This window comes from Gadus macrocephalus, chromosome 9, assembly GCF_031168955.1.
Source record: "Gadus macrocephalus chromosome 9, ASM3116895v1".
Taxonomy (NCBI): domain Eukaryota; kingdom Metazoa; phylum Chordata; class Actinopteri; order Gadiformes; family Gadidae; genus Gadus; species Gadus macrocephalus.
This window is the reverse complement of record NC_082390.1, coordinates 9,911,796-9,936,464: the sequence shown is the minus strand read 5'-3', so window position 1 is coordinate 9,936,464 and position 24,669 is coordinate 9,911,796. Positions and strand designations below refer to the sequence as shown.

The following is a 24,669-nucleotide window of genomic DNA, read 5'->3' as shown; positions in this document are numbered from 1 at the left end:
AGCTCCAGGACTCCTGCCGGAGCCCCCAGATTGTTCTACAATATTTGCAGAAAACGGCCAAAGGCTGTGTGCGCCTCGCCATTGCGATACTATGGAAGCATATATGTAGCAAAATTCAAATGGCAATGCAATTTGCAATTTGCAATTCAACAAGTCATTACATTATGCAATTGACAATTCATTATCCAATTTAATAATGTGATTTGTAAATACTTTATTTAAAATGTATTTTAATATGCAAAGTGAAAATGAAATCCCCAATAAAATTTGTAAAAGTTATAACAATAAAAATAGAATAACATTTTGTCTAATATTTTGAGGTCCTTTATCAATTTAAAAAGCTATAGCGTCCCCGTGATTGCAATGCACTTCGCTAGCTCCGTGTGTTGCGAAATTCTAATTACAATTCAATCCGCAAAACACTTCTGACGTCTGGGCAGGAACCTCGTCACTTCCTCGTCAGACCAGCTGATAATCCATTAAGTGCCAACTACTAGGTCGTGGATGATCAGCTGGTCTGACGAGGAAGTGACGAGGTTCCCGCCCAGACGCGGTTGGCTGATACGCTTGCAAAGTGTTTTGCAAAATCTTTTGCAAAGTGTTTTGCGGATTGAAATGTAATTTGAATTTCGCAAAACACGGAGCGTGGCAAAGGGCATTGGAATCACGGGGACCAGTGGTGGCTGGTGAATCAAAAATGTTGGTGGGGCACAGTAATAGATAGGGGGTCTGGGGTTCTCCCCCCCCCCCCCCATAATTGTTTTTTAATTTAATAGATTTGATTTCCTGTATTCTGGTGCATTTTGGGGATGGCCACTTCCTATTACCTGTTACCTACTATTCATTCCGATTCATAGTCTACATCCTGACTTGCAGGGCCTGGTGCGACCCGAGGGCGAATTTTCTTGCGCCAATGAAAAGCTGTCTCTGCTTGATAGACAGCAAAAAGTTAGCAAGCTTACATTGACTCCAACGTGGCCGGCGCCCCTGACTTGGAGGACTGCTTTATTTCGAATGACCAATAACTAGCCTAGCCCAAATCATTGACATTCAGACGCATTTAAATGGTTGCTGGCAGTGACAATAATATCACACAATTAAACGAGGATAAACGCTATGTATTTTTGTTGATTTATTTCAAATTGATAATAGTTGATTAATAGTTAGCAGATATATTCAAGTGAATATTTCACGGAGGGGCGGCGCCCTAGCGCCCTATATTGACCCACCACCACTGACGGGGACGCTAAAGCTTTTCAATTTGAATAAAGGAACTTAAGGCACATTTTATCGAGGATTTCATTGTCACTTTGAATATTAAAATACACTTTGAATAACGTATTTACAAATTACATTATCAAATTGCATAATGAATTGTCAATTGCATAATGTAATGAAGTGAATGAATTTCAAATTGCAAATTTCAATGCCATTTGAATTTTGCTACATATATGCTTCCATACGATACATCCACTGTAAACAGAGCTCATGGTACCGTGGACGCTAACTGCTCAGGGCCACACCCCCACCCTCCTCCTTGACCCGCCTCTCTCCTCCTCATTTGCATTACGCCCCGTGCCCACTACCTCCGTCAGTTGTCCGTTGCCCATTGACTTTGAATGGGGACGGTCGCGCAATGCATTGTGGATCCGTCCGTTGACTTGGAGCGTTCGCCACCGTCAAAAAGTTGAAAAATTTTCAACTTTTTCGGCCGCGACGGATCCGTCATCCAATCAGATCGCGTATGCAAATTTAAGCACTGTGACGCGACTCGGGCTCTGACGATACTGGAAAGCGGGAAAGCGGGTCATCTTGCCTCGCAACAAGCAGGAAGAAGCGGGAAGAACCCGGCGAAGCGATTTGATTGGCTGACGGTTGCCTCTGCAAAGACTACTCCCCCATCCGTCAGCCACGCCTTCCCACGTCCGTTGACTGACGGTGCAGTGGGCACGAGGCGTTAAAGCTACAGACAACAAAACGGCTCGTTTGGGGAAAGCACAATGTGCGACTGGCTCGTAGTGGCTGTTATTCTGCACCACGGCTGAATTTTGGGAACTCAAATACTGTGTTAGGGGCCCACTAATATCTATATTAAAGCATCCATAAAGTTGCATGCCATGGGACCTTTAAAGCATTGACTTTTCTACACTCAGGTGGCCGCTAGGGGGCGACAGAGGGACGACCATTCATTACCCTTAAATCTAAGCATAGCAAGGGTGGCGTTAGAATTCAATTTAATCTATTCAGTCTACAATAGAGCACATGCACTGATATCATCTATAAAGTCTAACTTAAAATTAATATACTATGAAATCATCTAAACAGTCTGTGATATAATATGTATAGTATAGTCTATGATATAACACTGTGATATCATTTATTATTATTATCACTATGATATAATCGATACGGTCTATGATTAAATCTATACTGTGTAAGATATAAATTTGAAAGAGTAAAGTACTTTCAAATTCAGCCATACTGGAATTAATCATGTTGGCCTGGGACCAGTGGCCTTCATCATCAAACATCTATCCCCCATCCATCATCATCATCATCATCATCATCATCATCATCATCATCATCATCCATCCATCCATCCATCAGAACTGTCATTATGATCTCATGAGGTCATTTCCTGAATCCTCTGTTGTGGGTTCTGTTGGCGTTCATCCAAACCACTCAGACTGAAGGAGTTCACATGTGTGTGAGTTTATATGAAGAGGAGGAGAAGGAGGAGGAGGAGGAGGTGGAGGAGGAGGAGGAGCAGGTGGAGGAGGGAGAAGAGGGAGGGAGGAGGTGGAAGAAGAGGAGGAGGTGGAGCAGGAGGAGGAGGAGGAGCAGGAGGAGGAGGTGGAGGAGGAAGAAGAGGAGGAGCTGGAGGAGGAGGAGGAGGAGGAGGAGGAGGAGGAGGAGGAGGAGGAGGAAGAGGAGGAAGAAGACATGTTGGCTAATATTATTGAACACAAACTCTTCAGTTTAAGTCCTAATGACGTCATCACACTGTAAACCAGCGCGTCGTTATCAATGAGCTGCAGCACTTGCTCAGGTGTCCGCGTGCTCAGGTGAGGGAGTCAGAGGATCAGAACCACCGGGGTCACCGTGAAGCCCCTCCTCCGCTCAGACTCCCGCCCGGCGGGGACAGAGCTCCCCTGCTGTGCTCACCTGCAGCACGCGGGCTCCGGTCTCGCGCCCAGGTGTAAGCGGCTTTAGGGGGAGGAGCTGCTCTGGCTAATCGCCTTTCTCCTCCGCGCGCTCCGCCTCGACTTGTACTTTAGTTCAGTAAACACTTGGTGGGGAAACCCAAACTTCCTGCGGAGGAACGGCTCTTTAATGAACTGGTTTTGTTTAGTCTGGTGACGTAACAGTCCGGCGATAAAGCCCGGAACACGCGCGCAACGGGCGCGCGTTGTACAGCGGGGGCGCGCGTAATGAAGGACAGCGCGCGGCGCACTGGACTTTTGTTCTCGCCCTCGAAAAGCCGAACATGCGCTTTAACCTTTAACCCCCCCCCCGGAGGAGCACCCCCCGGAGACATGCCTACATGACGCGTCTTGGGACCGCACGGGCTCCGAGGCGATGCCCGCCAACTTCTCCTCCTTCCCGGACCCGGAACCCGGGGCTCCCTCCGGCCGGGGCCCGGGCACCCCCGGGGCCCCGCACGACTGGCCAGCGCTCCTGTTTGGGGTGCTGTTGATCGTGGTGACGGTGTGTGGGAACGTGCTGGTGTGCGTAAGCGTGCACATGGAGAAGGCCCTGAAGACCACCACCAACTACTTCATCGTGAGCCTGGCGGTGGCTGACCTCATGCTGGCGGTGCTCGTGCTGCCGCTCTTCGTGTACTCCGAGGTGAGCAAGACGCGCCAGAACGTTCATATCTATAACTGATGACGTGTGAATGACAGTTAACCCTCCTAGCGTGAGACAGGTCTTTACTGTGCAGCCTATCCGTAGCGAGCGACAGGTCCTTACTCTGCAGCCTGTCTGTAGCGTGAGACTGGTGTTTACTCTGCAGCTTGTCTGCTGGTCAGACGTGAGACAGGTCTTTACTCTGCAGCCTGTCTGCTGGTCAGATGTGAGACAGGTCTCTACTCTGCAGCCTGTCTGCTGGTCAGATGTGAGACAGGTCTCTACTCTGCAAAACGTAAAAAAAAAAGTCTCTAAAGAAACTTCTCAAGCTGTTTCTACCTGACCACCCTAACTAGCCCTAACCTCTGACCTCTCAAACTAACCCTAACCTCTGACCTCTTGAACTAACCCTAACCTCTGACCTCGCGAACTAACCCCATCATACGTTAACATAGCATCATAGATACCCAGTGCTAAAATAGCATCATAGAAACCCAGTGCTAACATAGCATCATAGATACCCAGTGCTAACAAAGCATCATAGCTACCCATTGCTGTCACGTTGATGAATCTTTGTTGAGTGAAAATACAAAAAGCTCTGAACAAACAAACCGTGTCCCCTCCTCTGATTGGCCTGCAGACGGGAGACAAAGCTTCACCCCAAGACCCCAACGTTCTATTCCCACGGCAAAAGCCCCCCCCCCCCCCCTCCCCCCCCCCAATTGACAAACCAAAACAAACACCCAGTGAGCCAGGTGTAGGTGGGGGGGGGGGGGCTGTCCCTGATGAAGAAGAGAAAGAGAGAGAATCATTAACGAGAGTCAACAGGAGACCACTGAGCGCGTGTGTGTGTGTGTGTGTGTGTGTGTGTGTGTGTGTGTGTGTGTGTGTGTGTGTGGGTGTGTTTGTGCGTCTGCGTATGTTTGTGTAGTTCCAGGGGGGGCTGTGGTCCCTGGACATGGGGGTGTGTGACGGGCTGATGACGATGGACGTGTTGCTGTGCACCGCCTCCATCTTCAACCTCTGCGCCATCAGCGTCGACAGGTCAGTGGGGCCAGCATGGAGGTAGCATGCTAGTAATGGACTTAGCATAGCATGATAGCATAGAGGAAGCATGTTAGTTATGGACTTAGCATAGCATGATAGCATGGAGGAAACATGTTAATAATGGACTTAGCATAGCATGTTAGCATGGAGTTAGTGGAGGTAGCATGTTTGTAATAGACGTAGCATAGCATGTTGGCAGGGAGTTAGCCTGTTCCCCTGTAGTTAGGACTGGTCTGGGGGTGGGTACCGGTGGCGCCCTGTGGCCTCTCCAGGGAAACCCCGGGTAACCACGGCGTCGTGTGACCCCGCAGGTTCATCGCCGTGTCCGTGCCGCTGAACTACAACCGGCGGCACGTGGACCAGCGGCAGACGGGGCTGCTGGCCGCCACCTGGCTGCTGGCCCTCGCCGTGGCCTCGCCCGTCATGTTCGGGGTCAACGACGTGCCGGGCCGCGACCCCAGCGAGTGCAAGCTGGAGAACGACGACTACGTGCTGTACTCCTCCGTCTGCTCCTTCTTCATCCCCTGCCCCATCATGCTGCTGCTGTACTGCGCCATGTTCCGCGGCCTGCGGCAGTGGGAGGAGGCGCGCCGCCTCAAGCTGAGGAGCAGCATCCAGGCCTGCAGGAGGCTGCAGGAGGCCGCCGCCACCCTGCCGCCGCTGGCCTCGCTGCCGCCCCCGCTGCCCCCCTTCATAGAGCGGGACCCCCCCGAGGGCGAGGAGGCGGGTCCGCGCCGGCCCTCCGCCGACCTCCGGGCGGGGCCGGCCGGGACCCTCTCCCAGGTCCGCCTCGCCGCCGACCCCAACAAGAAGAAGAGGGCCAAGATCAACGGGCGCGAGCGCAAGGCCATGAGGGTGCTGCCCGTGGTGGTCGGTGAGTCAGAACCGATAACCTATCAATAACCTATCAATAACCTATCAATAATGAATACAAGGCCATGAGGGTGCTGCCCGTGGTGGTCGGTGAGTCAGAACCGATAACCTATCAATAACCTATCAATAACCTATCAATAATGAATACAAGGCCATGAGGGTGCTGCCCGTGGTGGTCGGTGAGTCAGAACCGATAACCTATCATTATCCTATCAATAACCTATCAATAATGAATACAAGGCCATGAGGGTGCTGCCCGTGGTGGTCGGTGAGGGGTGGTCTGAGTGGACCCCCCCCCTATGCTGGAGGCTTTAGGTGGAGTTCAGGAGGTCGTTCTATTAATAGCGCGCAGGGCAGGGCGAGGCCGCTCCTTCAGCTGCTGATCCCCAATCCACTTAGCGGCCGTCCTCAGAGCCCCACCCCCCTGGGGCCCGCCCCCAGGGCCGCCGCCGGGCCCCTGGCAGGGGCGCTCTGATTGGTCCAGGGAGGTGTTGAGCCCGGGCTGATTGGCAGGTGGCTCGCTCTAGCGTGTTGGCTAATGAGTCTGTTAAAGTTATTAAGAACACCCTGCATGACAGTAAGTCCCTCAGGTCCTCAAACTGACACCAGCTCCAGACAGAGAGAGGAGACTGGGCTGGAGCCCCCCCTGACGGTCTGGAGAACTCAGCCTCCCTGATGAAGAATAACTTGTTTTTAGGACACTTCGGCCAGCTCAATATTCGATTTAAGTTTAGAGCGTCATCATGGGAAGAGACAGGCAGCAAAGTGATCAGGAATACATTCAGTGAGACGATGGGTGGACACGATTCTTATAGCGGAACGTTCACATCGAGGGTTAATACAAAGGAAACAAGGGTGAGGGGGGGTGACCATCGTGGAGAGGTTAGGATTGGTGGGAAAGACCTAGGTAGTGCAATGCACTATGGGTGGAGTGGACAGGTCTGCAAGGCTGCAAGGCGGTTAAAGGAATCGACACACAATAAGGAGTCAGTGGATTTACATGGCGTCAGTATCAGACTTCAGGGCCACCGTGGCAAAGCCAACTGTCACCTCTCAGTCAGAGAGAGGAAGGCAGGGATCTCTAGATACAGGGAGTATGTGTACAATTCATTTTTTAATTGACTAGTAATTATATAAGTGGCCAGGACTCCCTTGAAAACAAGATATTATATTTCCATGGGACCTTCCTGGAAAATAAAGGCCAAATATAAACAAGGTTAATATAATTAGTGAATAATTGTATCTTATAGTTACGATTGATATGTCCACGACAGTCCCTCTGTGAGAACAGTATGTATTTGTAGCGAGGTCCGTGCTACACCGCACACTCCACCAAGGGGACATGAGTGGGCTCCCGACACAGAAACCAGGGGGGGGTCATGGTGTTGTAGCCCGTTATTGTGAAGTTCTGCAGAGGATGAGGATGATGAGGATGATGATGATGATGATGACGCATGGCCTGGTGTTCCATGTTGCCATGCAGGACTCTCTTCTGAGTGGGTGCAGTGATGGCTGCTCTAAGCTGTTGCACACCGATTGCTCAACGCACAACACCTCAGTCTCGTTTACAACTGAACAACAGAAGGATTCAGACACCGGTAATACCGGCACTAACGCACACCAACAGTAAACGCTACTAAACGTTGAGAATATTTTTGGAGTGTTTCTTAATTAATATGAAGTTATTTGCAATGGGAAAATTGGTATTTTCACATTCTGTTTCTAACTGCCATTTGTATGGTGTGCCTTTTCGCTGACTTAGGGTGATCAAGGGGGGTTGAATGGTCCAACTGAGTAGTCACCACTATTAGACACCACATTACATTTTTCAATGTCCAAATCAAATAATGTTAATCTGAAGGACAGAGTCTCCTGTGTTCACATCAAGTAGAAGAATGCATAATTGGATCTCTGCTCCCTCGTGACCGGTGTACGCCAGGCACAAAGGTTAACTTTAAATAACGCTAGGAACAGGTAGGGTGGCCAGACAGTGCAAGGAATAGGAGACAGAGCTTACATGATGAAAGGAAAGTAACATGGATTTTTCCATCACACATCATGTGTGGTACAGAGCTGATCTCAGCATTTCTGAGAGCTGTCTGCCACTGTATAAGAGGTCCATGCTCTAGATACAAGATACAAGATTGTTTATTGTCATATACAATAGCCAATGCATTGCACTTTTCCTTGCGGATTTCCACCAGAACCGGCACGGAATCGCCACAGCAGTAAAACGGTCGGCGAAAATAATATTAACCATCAGTCAATGTAGGCTACTCCACTGGATACGGTCGCGGCCCGGAACCGACCCCAAACCGGCACTTCGTTTACGATTCTTGCCTCTTCTATTTTTGAAGGTTGCCGGTGGAGGGTGGAGGCTCCAGACTCCAGACGGTGCATCTGTGGATGTTTCTAAATTAACCTTCTGGAGTGTTCCGTTCACCAGGTGAACTGTGTCAATGGCCTCAGCGGTTACCAACAATGCCTTTCTCCTTCCATCCCAGACCTTTAATCAATGGGGGTGGATCAATCGACTTAATCAATGAACCCTTTTTATACACACGATGAGACCAGCCCACGTTTAAATCTAGGCGCTCCAACCCACAAGCAGAGCTAGCAGACCACCTGGGTGTGTCCATCACCATGACAACAGGATGCTGTCCCTGAGTGGGTGTGATTCATTCATTGATGAGTGTATCTTAGATGACTCTCCTCTCCTGCAGCGACGTGGCTCCACATCTTCCTATCTAGAATAGCGTTGTTTTCTAAAGGAGTCTTTCAGAGACAACAGACAGTTCACACTCTTTACTGACCCCTCGTATCAGGACCGTGCAACACGCGGTCCAGGATAAACTCTTTACCATCAAACCATCAGGCTGTGAGTTGTGATCAAGACCCCCCCCCCCCCCCCTCCTCCTCCTTTTCCCCCCAGGTACCTTCCTGTTCTGCTGGACCCCGTTCTTTGTGGTGCACACCATGCGAGCCCGCTGCTCCACCTGCTACGTCCCCCCCGGCCTGATGAGCGTGGTGACGTGGCTGGGCTACGTCAACAGCGCCCTCAACCCCGTCATCTACACCGTCTTCAACACCGAGTTCAGGAAGTTCTTCAAGAAGTGTTTCCACAGGTGCTGCATGTAGCCAGGACCAGGTCTGACCAGGGACCAGGTCTGACCAGGGACCAGGTCTGACCAGGGACCAGGTCTGACCAGGATCAGGTTTGACCAGGATCAGGTTTGACCAGGACCAGGTCTGACCAGGGACAAGGTTTGACCAGGACCAGGTCTGACCAGGGACCAGGTCTGACCAGGGACCAGCTCTATGCAATACCCGGGTCTGACCAGGGACCTGTAGCGGGTCCAGGGGGACCAGGTCTGTAGCAGAACCTTTCATAGAACCACAGACCTGACCCGGTCTGCCTGGGTCCGGCTCTCTGTTGGTTCTGGAGGAACCTGAACCCTGGATCTGCTCAGCCTCCAGGATCCTCGGAGGATTAGAAACTCGTTTGTACAAAGTCGCAGCGTTTGAAATCCATCTTTGTGGAATAAACTTTTTTTGATGAAAAGTGTTTTGTTGTCGTTCTTTGGGGCTCGAGGACGAGACCGGGTTAACCTCCTCGACCACGACTCCCCCACAGCGAGGACAACCATAACCACAGCCAGCTAAACATCTTCTGTCTGAAAGAGAGTTCTGTTTTCTAGAGTCTTTCAGAGACAGCACAAACAGTTCACACTCTTTATTGATGTATCAGGACTACTCTGATCAACACGGAGGTCCAGGTTACACTCTCTGGGAAAAAAAACGAAAAGTACAATTAAAAGAGATGAACTAAAACATCAGCCAGGCTGTGAGATGTGGTGAGGAACGCTGAATGGTTGCTTTAGTTCATGCTGGTTGCGTCACGGCGTCAGATCCACGGTTCATTACGTTAAATGAGTCTTTTAATGCCCAGTGTCAACATGAAGGTCTGACTGGACACCCCAGACCCCCCGGAGCTGGTCCAGACCCCCTGGACTGGAGCTGATCCAGGGAGGCAGCCGGGTTGGGAGGGACCCCTTCAGACGATGAAGGAATGACGAAGAGGAGAACGCTCCTCAAGGGGGTTCCTGGGGGGGTCCCTCCTGGGTCTGCTGGGTCCCTCGGAGGAGTCTTGGGGGTCTCTGCTGGGGACCTGGTCCAGGTGGGGGCTACACCAGGACCTTGGTGATCTCTATGCTGGCCAGGGGGTCGTCCTCCAGGTGCAGAGCGGCTCCCGGCTGGCAGCTGTTCTGGTGCTCCTTCCAGTCCTAGCAACACGTTAGCATATGTGGTTATCAACAAGTAAACCAAATATGAATAGAAACTTAACAACAAAACAGACATTATTATGACTACTTCGATCAATATTACAACTTAACTCAACTTAACCAAAAATATAAACCAACTAGTTCAGCCTGGGGACACACGTGTGTGTGTGTGTGTGTGCCTGTGTCTCTGTTTGTGTGTGTGTGCGTGCTTGTATCTGTCGGTGCCTGTGTCCCTGTGTGTGTGTGTGTGTGTGTGTGTGTGTGTGTGTGTGTGTGTGTGTGTGTGTGTGTGTGTGTGTGTGTGTGTGTGTGTGTGTGTGTGTGTGTGTGTGTGTGTGTGTGTGTGTGTGTGTGTATCTATGTGTGCCTGTGTGTGTGTGTATCTGTGTGTGCCTGTGTCCCTGTGTGTGTGTGTGTGTGTGTGTGTGTGTGTGTGTGTGTGTGTGTGTGTGTGTGTGTGTGTGTGTGTGTGTGCGTGTGCGTGTGCGTGTGCGTATGTGTGCGTGTGTGTGTGCACGCCCGTACCTTCTTCTGGCAGAAGGTGGAGCAGTAGTTGACCTTGTGACAGCCGGCGCACTCACTCATGGCCGTGCGGCCGCAGTTCACACACATCTGCTGTAGGGGGCATCATCATCATCATCATCATTATAATTGTTAACGTGACAACAAAGAGGTTGTTTGCTCCCTGCAGACCTGGGATCAGCGGACAGAGGTCCTGCTGCTATGAACACATCCTACAGGCACAGCATAAGCCCAGGAATGACCCTACCTCTGTCTGTCTGTCTGCCTGTATGCCCACAACCTTGTCTGTCTGAATGTTAGATGTGTCTTATGTTGTATCTTTTTTTCAGACAGACAGACCTGCCCAGCTCTGTCTAGCTGTGTGTGTATGTGTGTGTGTGTGTGTGTGTGTGTGTGTGTGTGTGTGTGTGTGTGTGTGTGTGTGTGTGTGTGTGTGTGTGTGTGTGTGTGTGTGTGTGTGTGTGTGTGTGTGTTTACATTGATGGTGATCTCTGTGAGGTCGGAGCTTCTCTTGGTCTCTGGATCGTTCGTCTGGAAGGAAACACTCTGGAACTACACACACACACAAACACACACACACGCACACAGGTCGTTATATATATATGTATAGATAAAAAAAAATAATGATACTTGCTGTTTCCCAATGTGAAGGAAGCATGCCCAACGGCCGCCTTTTTAAGGACGCTACGTGATAGAACGCCAATTGTAACGCCAGAATGTTGAGAACACTCGGAAATTCGAGCCCTTTTTGCGTCCTTTATTTTTGAGAATTCAGAGATTTTTCAAGGATGCATCGATGGATCATCAACGAGCCAAAATACCCACAATCCTGTGTTCACGTGTATGGAAAGTTATTTGAATGTTTTCAGAAATATTTTTTGCCACATTGCTTGTTATAGATCAATCATGTAAACGCAAAAGATGATAGGCTATATTTTGCATGGATTGATTTGTTTTAATATGTAAGTAGTTGGTGTTTAAACAAACTTAATATTTTAAAAGAATTAAAATATTAAAATATTTACCACTGGAGCAATATTAAAAAGCGGAAGCACTTCCACACTAGCAAGTCGTTCCAAACTCTGAGCGCTACAAACGCTATGCAGCACTCTAGCCAGCACTCTAACCCCATCTCCATAGGACGCGACTAGCACGGAAGTTTGGGAAACCGCCAAAGGATATGGTTGTACCTGGCTGACTTCCTTCCTGGTCAGGTGACCGGAGGCGAAGTGCTCTGATTGGCCGGCCTCCTGCTTGGCCTGCCCTATCAGAGCTTTCAGCTGCTGGGCGTTGCCAAGCAACGTGTCAGCCAGCTGCTCCAGGTAGAGCCAAGGGCCCCTTGGGGCGTCGCCCAGCCCCGGCCCCGCCCCCGTCGCCATGGTGACCTCGCCGTCGCCAGGCACCAGAGAGGTCATGACCTCTAGGCCGTTGACCAGCCCCCCTGGGGAGGGAGGGGCAGACACTTTGGACTGGAGGGGGGGCGTCGTCAAGGTTACCGCTGCGGGGAGGGAGCTCAGCACTGTGGGGAGGAGGGGGGGGTTAATACTACTTAATGACATGTCTCTGTACTGTCTAACCCCTCCCTGCTCCTTAATGACCTGTCTCTGTACTGTCTAACCCCTACCTGCTCCTTAATGACCTGTCTCTGTACTGTCTAACCCCTACCTGCTCCTTAATGACCTGTCCCTGTACTGTCTAACCCCTCTCACCTGTGGTGGTGGTGAAGACGTCACTGGGGGCGGGGCTCTCTGACGGGGTGGGGGGGTCGAAGGTCAAAGTTCCAGAGGTGGTGATCTGTCCCGACGGAGACACCGTGACTGGAGGACAGACGGCCAATCAGGTCACTCACATTTAAAAACATCCAATGACAACCAATCTGTGCGTGTGTGTTTCTGCGTGTATTTGTGTGCCTGTATCTGTGAGTGTGTGAGTGTGTGAGTGTGTATCTGTGTGTGTGTGTGTGTATAGTGTGTGTGCGTGTGTGTGTGTATGTGCCCCTACAGGTTGCCCCCGGGGTCAGCGTGATGTTCTTGGGTGAAAGGTCGTCCTTCTTCTCCGAGGGGTCAGAGTCCTTCTTCCTCCTCTTATAGGGGACGAAGAGTCTCACCGGGCCAGTCTGCACCACACAGGGAGACAGGCATGGAGATAGGCACGCAGGGAGAGAAAATTAAACGTTTGTGTGTGTGTGTGTGTGTGTGCGTGTGCGTGTGCGTGTGTGTGTGTGTGTGTGTGTGTGTATAGTATGTGTGTCTTCAGCAGGAGTATGAATGGCTGCTTGTTTACCATGCTGATGTTTTCACTTTCCAACGAGTCTCCTTCCTTCAAAGACTAGAATGAGGGAGAGCGAGAGAGAGAGAGAGAGAGAGAGAGAGAGAGGTGAGAGAGCTACAGTAATAGTGGTACCAGGGTAAGAGACATAGAGCTGCAGTTATAGAGGCACCAGGGTGAGAAACATGGAGCTACAGTAATAGAGGTTCCAGGTTGAGAGACATAGAGCTACAGTAATAGAGCGGTACCAGGTTGAGGTCGTCACAGCAGGCAGAGCATGTACAGGAGGCTGCGTGGGGGTTAAGGATCCTCTCCTGGAAGATAAACACCAGCTTTAATACTACATAGTACTACCATTAATGCTACTATAATACTAACATTAATACTACTATAGTACTACCATTAATACTACTATAATACTACCATAACACTACTATTAATGCTACTCTAATACTACCATAATGCTACTATAATGAAACTATAATACTACCATTAACACTACTATAATACTACCATTATTATTACGATAATACTACCATTAATACTACTATAATGCTACTATAAATACTACTTTAATGCAACTATAATACTACGATTAATGCAACTGTAATACTACCATTGATACTACTAATACTTCCATTAATACTACTATAATGCTACTGTAATAATACTATAATGCTACCATTAATACTACCATTAATACTATTATGATACTGCTATACTATAGAGATGTCCGATATTATCGGCCCACCGATATTATCGGCCCGATATTAGCATAAAAATGTAATATCGGTCAATATCGGTATCGGATTTTTTTTGCCTTAAAACCGATAAAATATATATATTTTTATTTTATTTTATTTATTTATAGCTCAAATAAATGTTTTCAAAATTGTGCAGTACAGTGCACATTGTAATTGACTCATATTTGTGCATTTATTCAATTAAGGTTATTGAGTTTTAGTTAAAGAAACATACTGCTATGTTGCACATAGTTGTTCAGGTACAATGTTTTATCATTTGTGAAGTCAAGTTTGCCCTATTTGTTGTGGGCATTGTCAAGATTATCTCAGGGAGAGTGTAATCAAAACTGTTGTCTGAGACCATTAAAAATATATATATATACATGGCACTTTTCCCTTAAATTAAGTTGAAGTATTTTTCTTATTTTGCACAGACAATGTTAACATTTGGAAAGCCTTGTTGCATTCAAGAATGCATCCAGTGGGGCATCACAATAACATTAAGCATGTTGTGTTAATTCCACAACAGGAGATATGTAATGTTACCTAAATTAGGTTTGAGGAAAAATAACCCAAATATCGACATCGGTATCGGCTGATATCGGAATCGAAAATTTAGAGTTGGACAATATCGCATATCGGATATCGGCAAAAAAGCCAATATCGGACATCCCTACTATACTACCATGATACGACTATAATACGACTATGATACCACTATAATACTACCATTAATACTACTATAATACTACCATTAATACTACTATAATATTACCATTAATCCTACCAACAATACTACCATAATACCAGCATTAAGAGGGCTAACATACTAGCATTAAGGGCTAGGCGTTGCTAGGCGCCGGGAGGCGGTGTTGCTAGGCTACCTGGATGAGGCACTGCAGCGGTCTCCCGGCGTAGCGGATGCTCCTCTTCCAGTCCTTGCTGCTGGCGCGGCCGGCCATGCCCTCGAACTCGGTGGGCGTGAACCACTTGTTGTTGTGTTTGATGCAGCGACCTTTGCCCCCTGGACACAGACACACATGTTGACCCAGACGCACGCTAGGAGGCTTCAGACTGCATCACACTCTCGGTATGTACTCTCTATATGTAGTGTGTGTGTGTGTGTGTGTGTGTGTGTGTGTGTGTGTGTGTGTGTGTGTGTGTGTGTGTGTGTGTGTGTGTGTGTGTGTGTGTGTGTGCCTATGTGTGCGTACGTGTCTATGTGTGTACGTGCCTGCATGTCTCTATGTGTGTGTGTGTGTGTGTGTGTGTGTGCGTGTCTATGTGTTTCTATGTGGGTGCGTGCGTGCGTGTCTGTGTGTGTGTGTCTATGTGTGTACGTGCCTGCATGTCTCTATGTGTGTGTGTGTGTGTGTGTGTGCGTGTCTATGTGTGTGTGTTTCTATGTGGGTGCGTGCGTGCGTGTCTGTGTGTGTGTGTCTATGTGTGTACGTGCCTGCATGTCTCTATGTGTGTGTGTGTGTGTGTGTGTGTGCGTGTCTATGTGTGTGTGTTTCTATGTGGGTGCGTGCGTGCGTGTCTCTGTGTGTGTGTCAGCTCACCGGAGCCCAGCCGGCTCTTGTGCAGCACCCCGCTGGTGTTCCTGCAGCGGACCGGCAGCAGGCTGTTGAACACCGAGGGGTCCCAGTTGTACTTGGAGCCGCCGTCCTTCTCCGACGCCACCGCCAGCACGGCCCCCTGGCCGCCCGCTGGACACACAGCACACTGTACACACTGGACTACACAGTACTACACTGGATACACTGTACACACTGGACTACACAGTACTACACTGGATACACTGTACACACTGGACTACACAGTACTACACTGGATACACTGTACACACTGGACTACACAGTACTACACTGGATACACTGTACACACTGGACTACACAGTACTACACTGGATACACTGTACACACTGGACTACACAGTACTACACTGGATACACAGTACACACTGGACTACACAGTACTACACTGGATACACTGTACACACTGGACTACACAATACTACACTGGATACACTGTACACACTGGACTACACAATACTACACTGGATACACAGCACACTGTACACACTGGACTACACAGTACTACACTGGATACACTGGACACACAGCACACTGTACACACTGGACTATACTGTACACACTGGATATAGATAGATAAATAGATAGATAGATAGATAGATAGATAGATAGATAGATAGATAGATAGATAGATAGATAGATAGATAGATAGATAGATAGATAGATAGATAGATAGATAGATCTATGTATTTATTTCTATAGTGTCGATCTATAGATCTATTTATCTATATACCGGAGGCCAGTGCTGCCGCAGCGCCCTTGAGCCCAGCAGCCTCCACGATGCTGCCATCTGCGTGGACCACGATGAGGGTGGCCTTCTGGGAGCCCAGCCCCTCGGCCAGCTGCAGGGTGGTCCGCCCGCTCTGCACACACACTCATCAGTTACCACGCTCTACATCAGAACATAGCACATTCTACGCTCAAATGTACCATGCATTTTAATAGATAAGACTCTAAGTTATAATATATGAGACTCCATGTTAAAATATATGATATATATATATAGATGCAATTCTACATTCAAATATATGAGATTCTACGTTATAATATGAGATTCTAGATTCAAATACTTAACATTCTACATTGAAATATATATTAATTATAATATGATATTCTTCATAATAATATATGATATTCTTCATTCAAATATAGTATTTATAATATATGATATTCTACATTAAAATATATCAGTCATTTGATTATATATTTGACATATAAAAATTATATTAAACATTATAATATATTATCTGATGCATTCTCCATTCAAATATATATTATTTTACATGTTATGTTTAATAATATATTATATTCTCCGTTAAAATATATAAGAGATTAGAATATATTATGTAACATTATAATCTATTCTAATCTACATTCCCATTGATATATATTACATTATATACTATGATATATTATAAGACATAATGTATAGTGTATAATTATGTAATGTACAGTGTGAACATATGATCGTATATCATAACAGATTATTGTATGAACTCACAAACACGTGTTCTGGAAGGCGCCCCGTCGTGGTGAAAACCGTCTCCGACGACGACTGTACATCACCCACTGTTACCGTGGTTACCTCTGGGGAGACATATACGTACATAAACATCGATATACACATGTGTGTGTGTGATTACCTTTTATTTTTCTGTGTTTAACTTTTGGAATGGTGATGAAAACCATTTGGAGAATTCACTCACCAGACTGCTAAATTCACCCTAGCATAGCAGCCACCTAGCATAGCAGCACCCCTAGCATAGCATCCCCCTAGGATAGCAGCACCCTAGCATAGCAGCACCCTAGCATAGCAGCACCCTAGCATAGTAGCACCCTAGCATAGCAGCACCCTAGCACAGAATAACACTAGCATAGCAGCACCCTAGCATAGCATAACACTAGCATAGTAGCACCCTAGCATAGTAGCAGCCTCACATAGTAGCACGCTAGCATAGTAGCAGCCTATAGTCAACCTAACCATAGTAGTGTTTACGCCATCCTAGTAGTGTTTGAACCATCCTAGTTGTTTACACCTTCCTAGTATTGTTTACACTATCCTAGTAGTCTTAATACCATCAAGTAGTTTACACAATCCTATTAGTTTACACTATTCTAGCAGTGTTTACATCATAGTGTTTACACCATCGTAGTAGTGTTAACACCATCCCTAGTAGTGTTGAACCCTTCCTAGTAGTTTACACCATCAGAGTAGTGTTAACCATCCTAGTGGTAATATGTACACTATTCGAGCAGGGTTTAAACTATCCTAGTAGTGTTTACTCCATCCCTAGTGTTTACTCCATCCCTAGTGTTTACTCCATCCCTAGTAGTTTACACCATCCTAGTAGTGTCCAATTAGTGTCAACATTAGTGTCAACATTATCCTAGTACTTTACACCATCCTAGTAATGTTTACATCATAATACTAGTGTTTACACCATCCTGGTAGTGTTTACACAATCCTAGTTGTTTACATCATCCTAGTAGTGTTTACAACATCCTGGTTGTGTTTACACCATCCTAGTTGTTTTCACACCATCCTAGTTGTGTTTACATTATCCTAGTACTTTACACCATCCTAGTAATGTTTACATCATAATACTAGTGTTTACACCATCCTGGTAGTGTTTACACAATCCTAGTTGTTTACAACATATTAGTAGTGTTTACAACATCCTCGTTGTGTTAACCATCCTAGTTGTGTTTTCCCGGTTGTGTGACCGGACGTCTTGCCTCCGAACGCCGCCTCTGCCGCCTCCTCGTTCGGCAGCGCCTCGGCTCCCAGGTCGAGGCTCTCCGCGCCGCCGAGCAGCGTCACGCTCACTTCGGCCTCCGACTCGGTGTCGGACGACTCGGGTCCGAGTGCCTTCGTCGCCGACTCGGCTTCGGTTTCTTCATCCATTCCTTACCCGCCGACGCACGACTGGAGCCGAACCTATCCGAACCTATCCTCACCTGTTCTAACCGATCCCGCTGACGATGACGTACGAGGTTATTGTTTAAGGGGATTATACGGTTAGAATATTACATTTAGAGACACTTTGCTGGCCTCATCAAGTCTATAAATGGCGACTCAGAATATTATATTTTTCATGCACTGCGCACAGGAAAGAGGTGCACCGGAAATGACCGAAAGAAAACGAGCGAGCGCGAATCAGAACGGTTACTGGACGCTCGTCACCGAGTGGCGTGCACGAGCTCAGTGGGGGTGGTGGTGGGGGGAGGAGGGGGGGTTAGCGATGTCCATGGTTAGCGAGCGAGGGGAACCCCGAGAGGGAGTTCAGCCCCAGTACCGTAGCCTATACCGCCAGTACTCACCCACCCCCTTACAGCGCTGGTGAGGAGCATAAACCACAGCAAGTGAGGATTTCATTCGGCAACATGAAATAATCTTGGTGGCCGTCATTTTCCACAGACGAATATAATAAATTAAGAAGAATTAAGAATAAAACGTAGATAATTTTATTCTGCAAATAATGATCCTATTACTATAAAACCGGTATATATACTATTATTTAGGAATTATATTTTCTCAAAACGTCAGCATCAGGGTTTGCTTGCGTTAGGATCTGGCAAGATCTGGTGCATCCTTTTATACCTATATTTAACTGTTACTAAACCTCAGAAGTATAGCTTCTTAAACCTGTTAAACTAATTACAGGTTTAAGAAGAATATTATCATTAATTGGATTTAGTGAAAAGGCAAAACTAATGACTGCTTCCAGTTCTTCTGTATTTTAAATGCTCTTTGTCCAGGGTCAGCCTGTCCTGTCCTGTTCTCCATCATTCATCATCACCATTAACATCCTATCTTCTGTTACACTGAATAACAACTAGATGGAATTAAGCATCAGGCAGAACTATAGTTCAACAGAACAGAACTAATGTTCCCTTTATTAATTAGTGGATCACATGTCACCCAGCACTCCCAGTATACGGTCGGTCCACCAGTACACATCACTACTCTAACTGCCATAAATATTGTTTATGTCATTATTTAATATGTTTTTGTTTATATTTATGTATTTAATCAGTAATCAATATTGAGTTTGCATCATTAGGTAGGAACTAAACTTCAGTTTGCGTTACACAGGCACACTTTAGGGTGTAACAGCCAATGCACGTGAGCAGACGTTATTGACTCTGTTCACTCCTAAGTAGAGCAGAAGATCAGAAGATGTATTTCTTTCAACCGACATCAAACTGCAGGAACCCACCTTACATCACACTGAATGAACCCACCCTACATCACACTGCTGGAACCAACCCTACATCACAAGGGGTGGGAATTGATACGTTTCTATGAATATCAATGCCATTGTCGATTCTGCCCATGCATCGATCCAATTCCTTATCAATTTTCTTACCGATTCCTGAGTAGTTCATGGAGTGGCAAAAAAAGAGTTCTACAGTCTTCTGCACCAAAAGTAACCATTTTATTTTCTACATACTAACACAAGAACAAGAAACAAGAAAATATAGTCTAAATAAGTAAGACTGACAATAAATAAGTAATAAAAAAAATAGGAAGACACTTGCAATTGAACATGCTAAATTATGATTTAACACTATACTTTTATATACATATTTTAGATATAAAAACTGTAAGCTTAAACCAAACGTCATTAAATTAAAGTTTAACACTTTTCTAGGAAGGGTTATAAAAGGTAAACAAAATAGTGAACATATATTCTTATGCAAGAATATAACCATATCTGCCTTTTCTGGGAGTGAAAGGGGTAACTTGAGCCGATGTCGAGGGGCCAGCAGCCTGAGAGCGATCATCTAAAATGCATGAAATTTGTAAAGGTCGGCATTATTGATAAAAACTACGACACTACTACTATAAAAACTGCAGTTGCAAGGCGACAGTGGGCTGCTAATGCAGGACATGTAATGTGAACGTTACCGTTGTCAACGGAGGACATAGTAGAGCTTGTTTGACTCGTATGCAGGCTTTTGAACACATGGCATTCTTGGGACTTAATTCCATGCTTGGTAGACAAATGCTTTAGCATGTTGCTGGTGTTTGCACCCTTACACGAAATGATAGCATTGCACTGATTACATACGGCAGAATTTTCAATGCGTTTGGTGAAATGGAGCCAGACTTGCGATCGCTTCTACTGTCTCCACGATGCTGCCTTGTTGTTTAAAGGTTGTCGGCGCGCGCAGGGTCGTCGCAATTTTTTTGCATAAACCGGAAAACGTGGTGCGGAATCGTTAAGAATCGATAACGTTGGAGGCGTACGATTCCGATGGAATTGTTGGAACCGGTTCTGAGTAGGAACCGGTTCTCGATTCCCACCCACACTGCAGGAACCCATCCTACATCCCACTGCACTACTAATAGCACTTGTTCTTATCATATACATTTAGAATCTATTATTATATTATACATTCGTATTCTTCCAGTTAAGCGTAAGCATCCATGTTTTCCGACTTAGCTCGAACAGTAGGTTGGAGATGACGCTTTTTCCATTCGGACTTTCCGCCTCCGACCGTTAATGAACGCATCACATCACTGTAGTGAATATGTGATGTTCTCTGCCTGTGTAATAAATGAGTCACGTGATGGTATCGGATCTGCGCATAGACTTGCATACTCGCCGATACCCGATACTGCATTTTAGGCGGAATCTGAGGAATTTTCTATACTGGTATCGGCATCGGAAAACCACTCTAGCCTCATGACAGAAGGAATGTCTGATGTGAACAGGGTTGAGGGTTGATGAGCAGTAGAGCACATCTCTCCTTGAAAAGCCGCACTTTATTTAATGTTACCAACATCATGTTTATTTCAACCATGCCATATAATCCTGATATTCAACTGAATCCTCAAGCTTCTTTATCACTTGTTACTTTTCACAAAAATGTCCCCATCCCAAAACCAAAGTCTATATACATTATTAGAGTTAAAAGGATAAACACATTTCTCCCCAGGCAACACAATCCCATCACCACTAATGTGTGCACAGAGCTCTCATACAACTGAGGCTCCTGAAACACCAGCAGAGGGGGGCGGTGAGGCCTCACTGGGACCGGACCTCATCTGCCCCATCAGACCGGGGGTCGATGAGGGAGCTGTGGAAGGCTCCAGTCCGCCCAGTGGCTCCGCTGTGGGTCGCCCAGTACACCCTGGTAAAGGTTCTGATCTTCAGACTCTAGTCTCTCTCTGGAGTTCATCAACAACTTCATTATTGTGACAGGATGGTGGGGTTGTAAACTGAAGTCCTGGTGATGATTCTCCCAGATGAGAGGCCTCCCGGCTGGTCTGAAGCAGGGGTACCAGGCCTGGACTAGAGGTACCAGGTCCGGACTAGGGGTACCAGGCTCGGCCTAGGGGTAGGGGGGTCTGGACTGGGGTGCCAGGTCTGGACTACGGGTCTGGGCTTTGGGCACGGGGTTCGGGGTCTGGGTACCGGGACTGGGCTTGGGGTAAAGGGTCACGGCTTGGGGTACCGGGTCTGGGTTACGGGGTGTCGGTCTGGGTCTGGACTAGGGGTACGGGGGTGGAATGTTGGTGGAGGTCGGGGTCGGAGCGGGGGTGCTCATCTCTGTAGGCGGGAGACGAGGTAGTAGAGCAGGAAGAAGAGCGCCACCAGCCCCCCCGACATGTAGCACATGATCTTGCGGTTGTCCCGGCTGGAGCGCAGCATGGTGGAGAAGCGCTTCACGCTGCCCGTCAGCAATCCCGTCGCACTCAGGAAGTCAGAGTCCTGAGGACGCACAACATAGGAAGTCAGAGTCCTGAAGACGCAAAACACAGGAAGTCAGAGCTCAAGTACGCACAACACAGGAAGTTGGAGACGCTTCACATTCACAGTATTCGTGGAACATACATACATAACACACAATTTTATAAATAATATAAAATCATCTTGAGAAGATCTCACCATGCCATCGATGTACATGTTCTGGTCCTCTGCGTCCTTGTCGATGTCATAGGCCAGCTTCCACAAAACACAACAAACACTTTCAGGAACACCCAGGGACAATTTGTATTTGTTAAAGGACATTAGTTAAAAAATACATACAGGCTTGTACATTTTATGCCAATTAATACAAAAAATACATACAGGCTTGTACATTTTATGCCAATTAATACAAATATGAATAATCTGAGTAAGGCAAAGCCTCATCGCCATTCGATTTAGAGAAGTATTAGCTAAAAAATGCTAATCAATCATTATTATTATTATTATCAATAATTGTCATCAATCAATAGATCTCCTAACTGTATTGATATCCAGTCAACTGTGCTCCTCACGTACCGACTTCAGACGGGACACTTTGCTCGCCAGGTTCTCCGCCAGAAGTTTGTTCTCGGCATCCAATATGTCATCAACTGCTCCATGTCCTGCATTTAAAACTCCTCATTAGTGAGCTGAACTGATAATCATTGACCATACTGAGTTCAACTGATAAACACTGAGCATTAGTGAGCTGAACACTGATCATAGTGAGCTGAACTGATAAAACACTGATCGTTAGTGAGCTGAACTGATAAAGACTGATCATAGTGAGCTGAACTCTCGTCTATCCTCGGATACAAACATGAACACTAAACCCTGAAGTAAACAGGCAGGATTCTTTCATGGCTGCTCGACTTAGTGATAGTGGTTCATTAGTTCACTATTAGTGTACGAACTACACAGTATATTGTTAGTCGTCCTGTTTTTCATCGGAACCGTCTACTGCACTCAATAAGATTGATACAGCAGTGTTGACTTTAATCATACAATCATTATTTTAACATAAATCTATGAGTTGGCTGACGTGTCAAGACTTACCCCGACCCCAGTCAGCCATGTTGTCGTGTTGTGAGGATCTACGGAAGCTGCGGAGAACCAGCCAGTCCGACACTGCGTTTATCCTCCCCCCCACAAGATGGAGCCAAACACGTGTGAGTGTGTGTGTAAGGGTGTGTGGATGCGTTTGTGTGCGTGTGTTTTAATTTTCTGAGTGTGTGTGTGTGTGTGCGTGTGCGTGTGCTAGTGTGTGTGTGTGTGTGTGTGTGTGTGTGTGTGTGTGTGTGTGTGTGTGTGTGTGTGTGTGTGTGTGTGTGTGTGTGTGTGTGTGTGTGTGTGTGTGTGTGTGCGTGCGTGCGTGGGTGTGTGTTTGCTACCATCTAACTCTTTATACTGCTATGAGCTAACTCTATATACCGCTTTGAGATAACTCTTTATACCGCTATGAGCTAAATCTTGAACTGCTATCAGCTAACTCTTTATACTGCTATGAGCTAACTCTTTATACCACGATGAGCTAACCCTTTATACCGCTATGAGCTAAATCTTCATTATGTAATGAGCTAACTCTTTATACCGCTATGAGCTTACTCTTTATACCGCTATGAGCTAACTCTTTATAATGCTATGAGCTAACCCTTTATACCGCTATGAACTAACTCTTTATAATGCTATGAGCTAACTCTTTATACCGCTATGAGCTAACTCTTTATAATGTTATGAGCTAACTCTTTATAACGCTATGAGCTAACTCTTTGTACCGCTATGAGCTAGCTCTCTATACTGCTATGAGCTAGCTCTCTATACTGCTATGAGCTAACTCTTTATACCGCTATGAGCTAACTCAAATTCAGCCACCAGTAAACTGGTTCTTTGGCTAACTGTCGTCAGCCCAGCGAGGTCACGCCAGGGATATGGTAGTGGTGATGTCATCACCCGCTAGTGTTTAGTTCCAGCCAGCCAATCGGCTGCAAGGGCTGTCTAGGAGGTCCACGTGCACAGACCTATAAGACTATGTGTGTGTGTGTTTGTGTGCGTGTGTGTGCATGTGTGTGCTTGTTAATTCTATGTGTGTGTGTGTGTGTGTGTGTGTGTGTGTGTGCTATAATCCGCCTGTGGCGTATTAGGAATATTTGCAAGTACATGCATCAGTGAGTGAGTGTGTGTGTGTGTGTGTGTGTGTGTGTGTGTGTGTGTGTGTGTGTGTGTGTGTGTGTGTGTGTGTGTGTGTGGAGCCTGTTGTAATCCTTTATAGTCTGGTCCCTGAGCATGCAACAGTGTGTGTGTTTGCACATGGGTACCTGTCTCAAGCATGCAGCTCCAGGAGCGTACAGTTCCAGGAGCGTGCAGGTCCAGGAGCGTGCACATCCAGGTGCGTGCACGTCCAGGAGCATGCACGTGGCTGATTTATGGAACTAGGTGGTCCGAACACCAGCTGCCCCCCGCGGTGCGTCCTCCCTGCTGTAGACTGACCTCCTGCAGACAGGGGAGGGGGGAGGGGGAGAGGGGGAGGGGGAGAGGGAGACAGGGGGGGGGGGGGGGGGAGAGAGGGGGATGGGGAGAGGGAGACAAGGGGGAGAGGGGGGATGGGGAGTGGGAGACAGGGGCGGGGGAGAGGGGGGAGGGGGGAGAGGGAGAGACGGGGGGGGAGAGGAACATTGGAGGAGATCGAGGTGGAGGAGGTGGAGGGTGAGGAGGAGAAAGAATAGATCGGGGAGGGGGTGAGAGAGGAGGTG

The 24,669-nt window shown here is 47.1% G+C and overlaps 3 protein-coding genes across 6 annotated transcripts; 1 reads left to right on the top strand and 2 right to left on the bottom strand.

The window, feature by feature from the left end:
* Positions 1-3,171: 3,171 nt before the first annotated feature.
* Positions 3,172-9,331, top strand: drd4a (dopamine receptor D4a). Of its 3 annotated transcripts, none has more exons than XR_009527231.1 (5): positions 3,172-3,849; positions 4,781-4,893; positions 5,208-5,770; positions 8,702-8,968; positions 9,050-9,331. XR_009527231.1 is itself a non-coding variant. In XM_060060636.1 (4 exons), exons 1-4 carry the CDS (start codon positions 3,580-3,582, stop codon positions 8,905-8,907), a joined length of 1,152 nt encoding a protein of 383 aa, XP_059916619.1. In that variant the 5' UTR covers positions 3,173-3,579; the 3' UTR covers positions 8,908-9,331. The 3 variants fall into 3 exon arrangements, 1 of the variants encoding a protein (XP_059916619.1); XR_009527232.1 differs by having other exon boundaries at positions 9,017-9,331; XM_060060636.1 differs by having other exon boundaries at positions 3,173-3,849; positions 8,702-9,331.
* A 156-nt stretch (positions 9,332-9,487) lies between these two features.
* Positions 9,488-18,330, bottom strand: deaf1 (DEAF1 transcription factor). The gene is made up of 13 exons (XM_060060625.1): positions 17,916-18,330; positions 16,681-16,766; positions 15,913-16,042; positions 15,148-15,294; positions 14,470-14,609; positions 13,091-13,156; positions 12,858-12,902; positions 12,576-12,690; positions 12,284-12,391; positions 11,765-12,093; positions 11,052-11,126; positions 10,578-10,667; positions 9,488-10,052 (listed from the first exon to the last, which is right to left on the bottom strand). The coding sequence occupies exons 1-13, from the start codon at positions 18,082-18,084 to the stop codon at positions 9,954-9,956; spliced, it is 1,599 nt and encodes a 532-aa protein (XP_059916608.1). The 5' UTR covers positions 18,085-18,330; the 3' UTR covers positions 9,488-9,953.
* A 2,602-nt stretch (positions 18,331-20,932) lies between these two features.
* bet1l (Bet1 golgi vesicular membrane trafficking protein-like) lies at positions 20,933-23,079 on the bottom strand. Of its 2 annotated transcripts, XM_060060639.1 has the most exons (4): positions 22,976-23,079; positions 22,457-22,542; positions 22,079-22,135; positions 20,933-21,901 (listed from the first exon to the last, which is right to left on the bottom strand). In XM_060060639.1, exons 1-4 carry the CDS (start codon positions 22,992-22,994, stop codon positions 21,734-21,736), a joined length of 330 nt encoding a protein of 109 aa, XP_059916622.1. In that variant the 5' UTR covers positions 22,995-23,079; the 3' UTR covers positions 20,933-21,733. The 2 variants fall into 2 exon arrangements, with proteins under 2 accessions (XP_059916622.1, XP_059916623.1); XM_060060640.1 differs by lacking the exons at positions 22,457-22,542; positions 22,976-23,079 and adding an exon at positions 22,264-22,450 and having other exon boundaries at positions 22,079-22,221.
* Positions 23,080-24,669: the final 1,590 nt, after the last annotated feature.

Bases quoted from the DNA above. Each gene is read 5' to 3' on its own strand.
- drd4a (XM_060060636.1), top strand. From the start codon at position 3,580: ATGCCCGCCAACTTCTCCTCCTTCCCGGACCCGGAACCCGGGGCTCCC. The intron at 3,850-4,780 runs GTGAGCAAGACG...ATGTTTGTGTAG, and splicing joins CGCTCTTCGTGTACTCCGAG to TTCCAGGGGGGGCTGTGGTC. The intron at 4,894-5,207 runs GTCAGTGGGGCC...GTGACCCCGCAG, and splicing joins TGCGCCATCAGCGTCGACAG to GTTCATCGCCGTGTCCGTGC.
- deaf1 (XM_060060625.1), bottom strand. From the start codon at position 18,084: ATGGATGAAGAAACCGAAGCCGAGTCGGCGACGAAGGCACTCGGACCC. The intron at 16,767-17,915 runs GCAAGACGTCCG...ATGTCTCCCCAG, and splicing joins GGCAGAGGCGGCGTTCGGAG to AGGTAACCACGGTAACAGTG. The intron at 12,392-12,575 runs GTAGGGGCACAT...TCTGTCCTCCAG, and splicing joins GCTGACCCCGGGGGCAACCT to TCACGGTGTCTCCGTCGGGA.
- bet1l (XM_060060639.1), bottom strand. The intron at 22,136-22,456 runs GTACGTGAGGAG...GTTTTGTGGAAG, and splicing joins AAGTGTCCCGTCTGAAGTCG to CTGGCCTATGACATCGACAA. The intron at 21,902-22,078 runs GTGAGATCTTCT...GTGCGTCCTCAG, and splicing joins ACATGTACATCGATGGCATG to GACTCTGACTTCCTGAGTGC.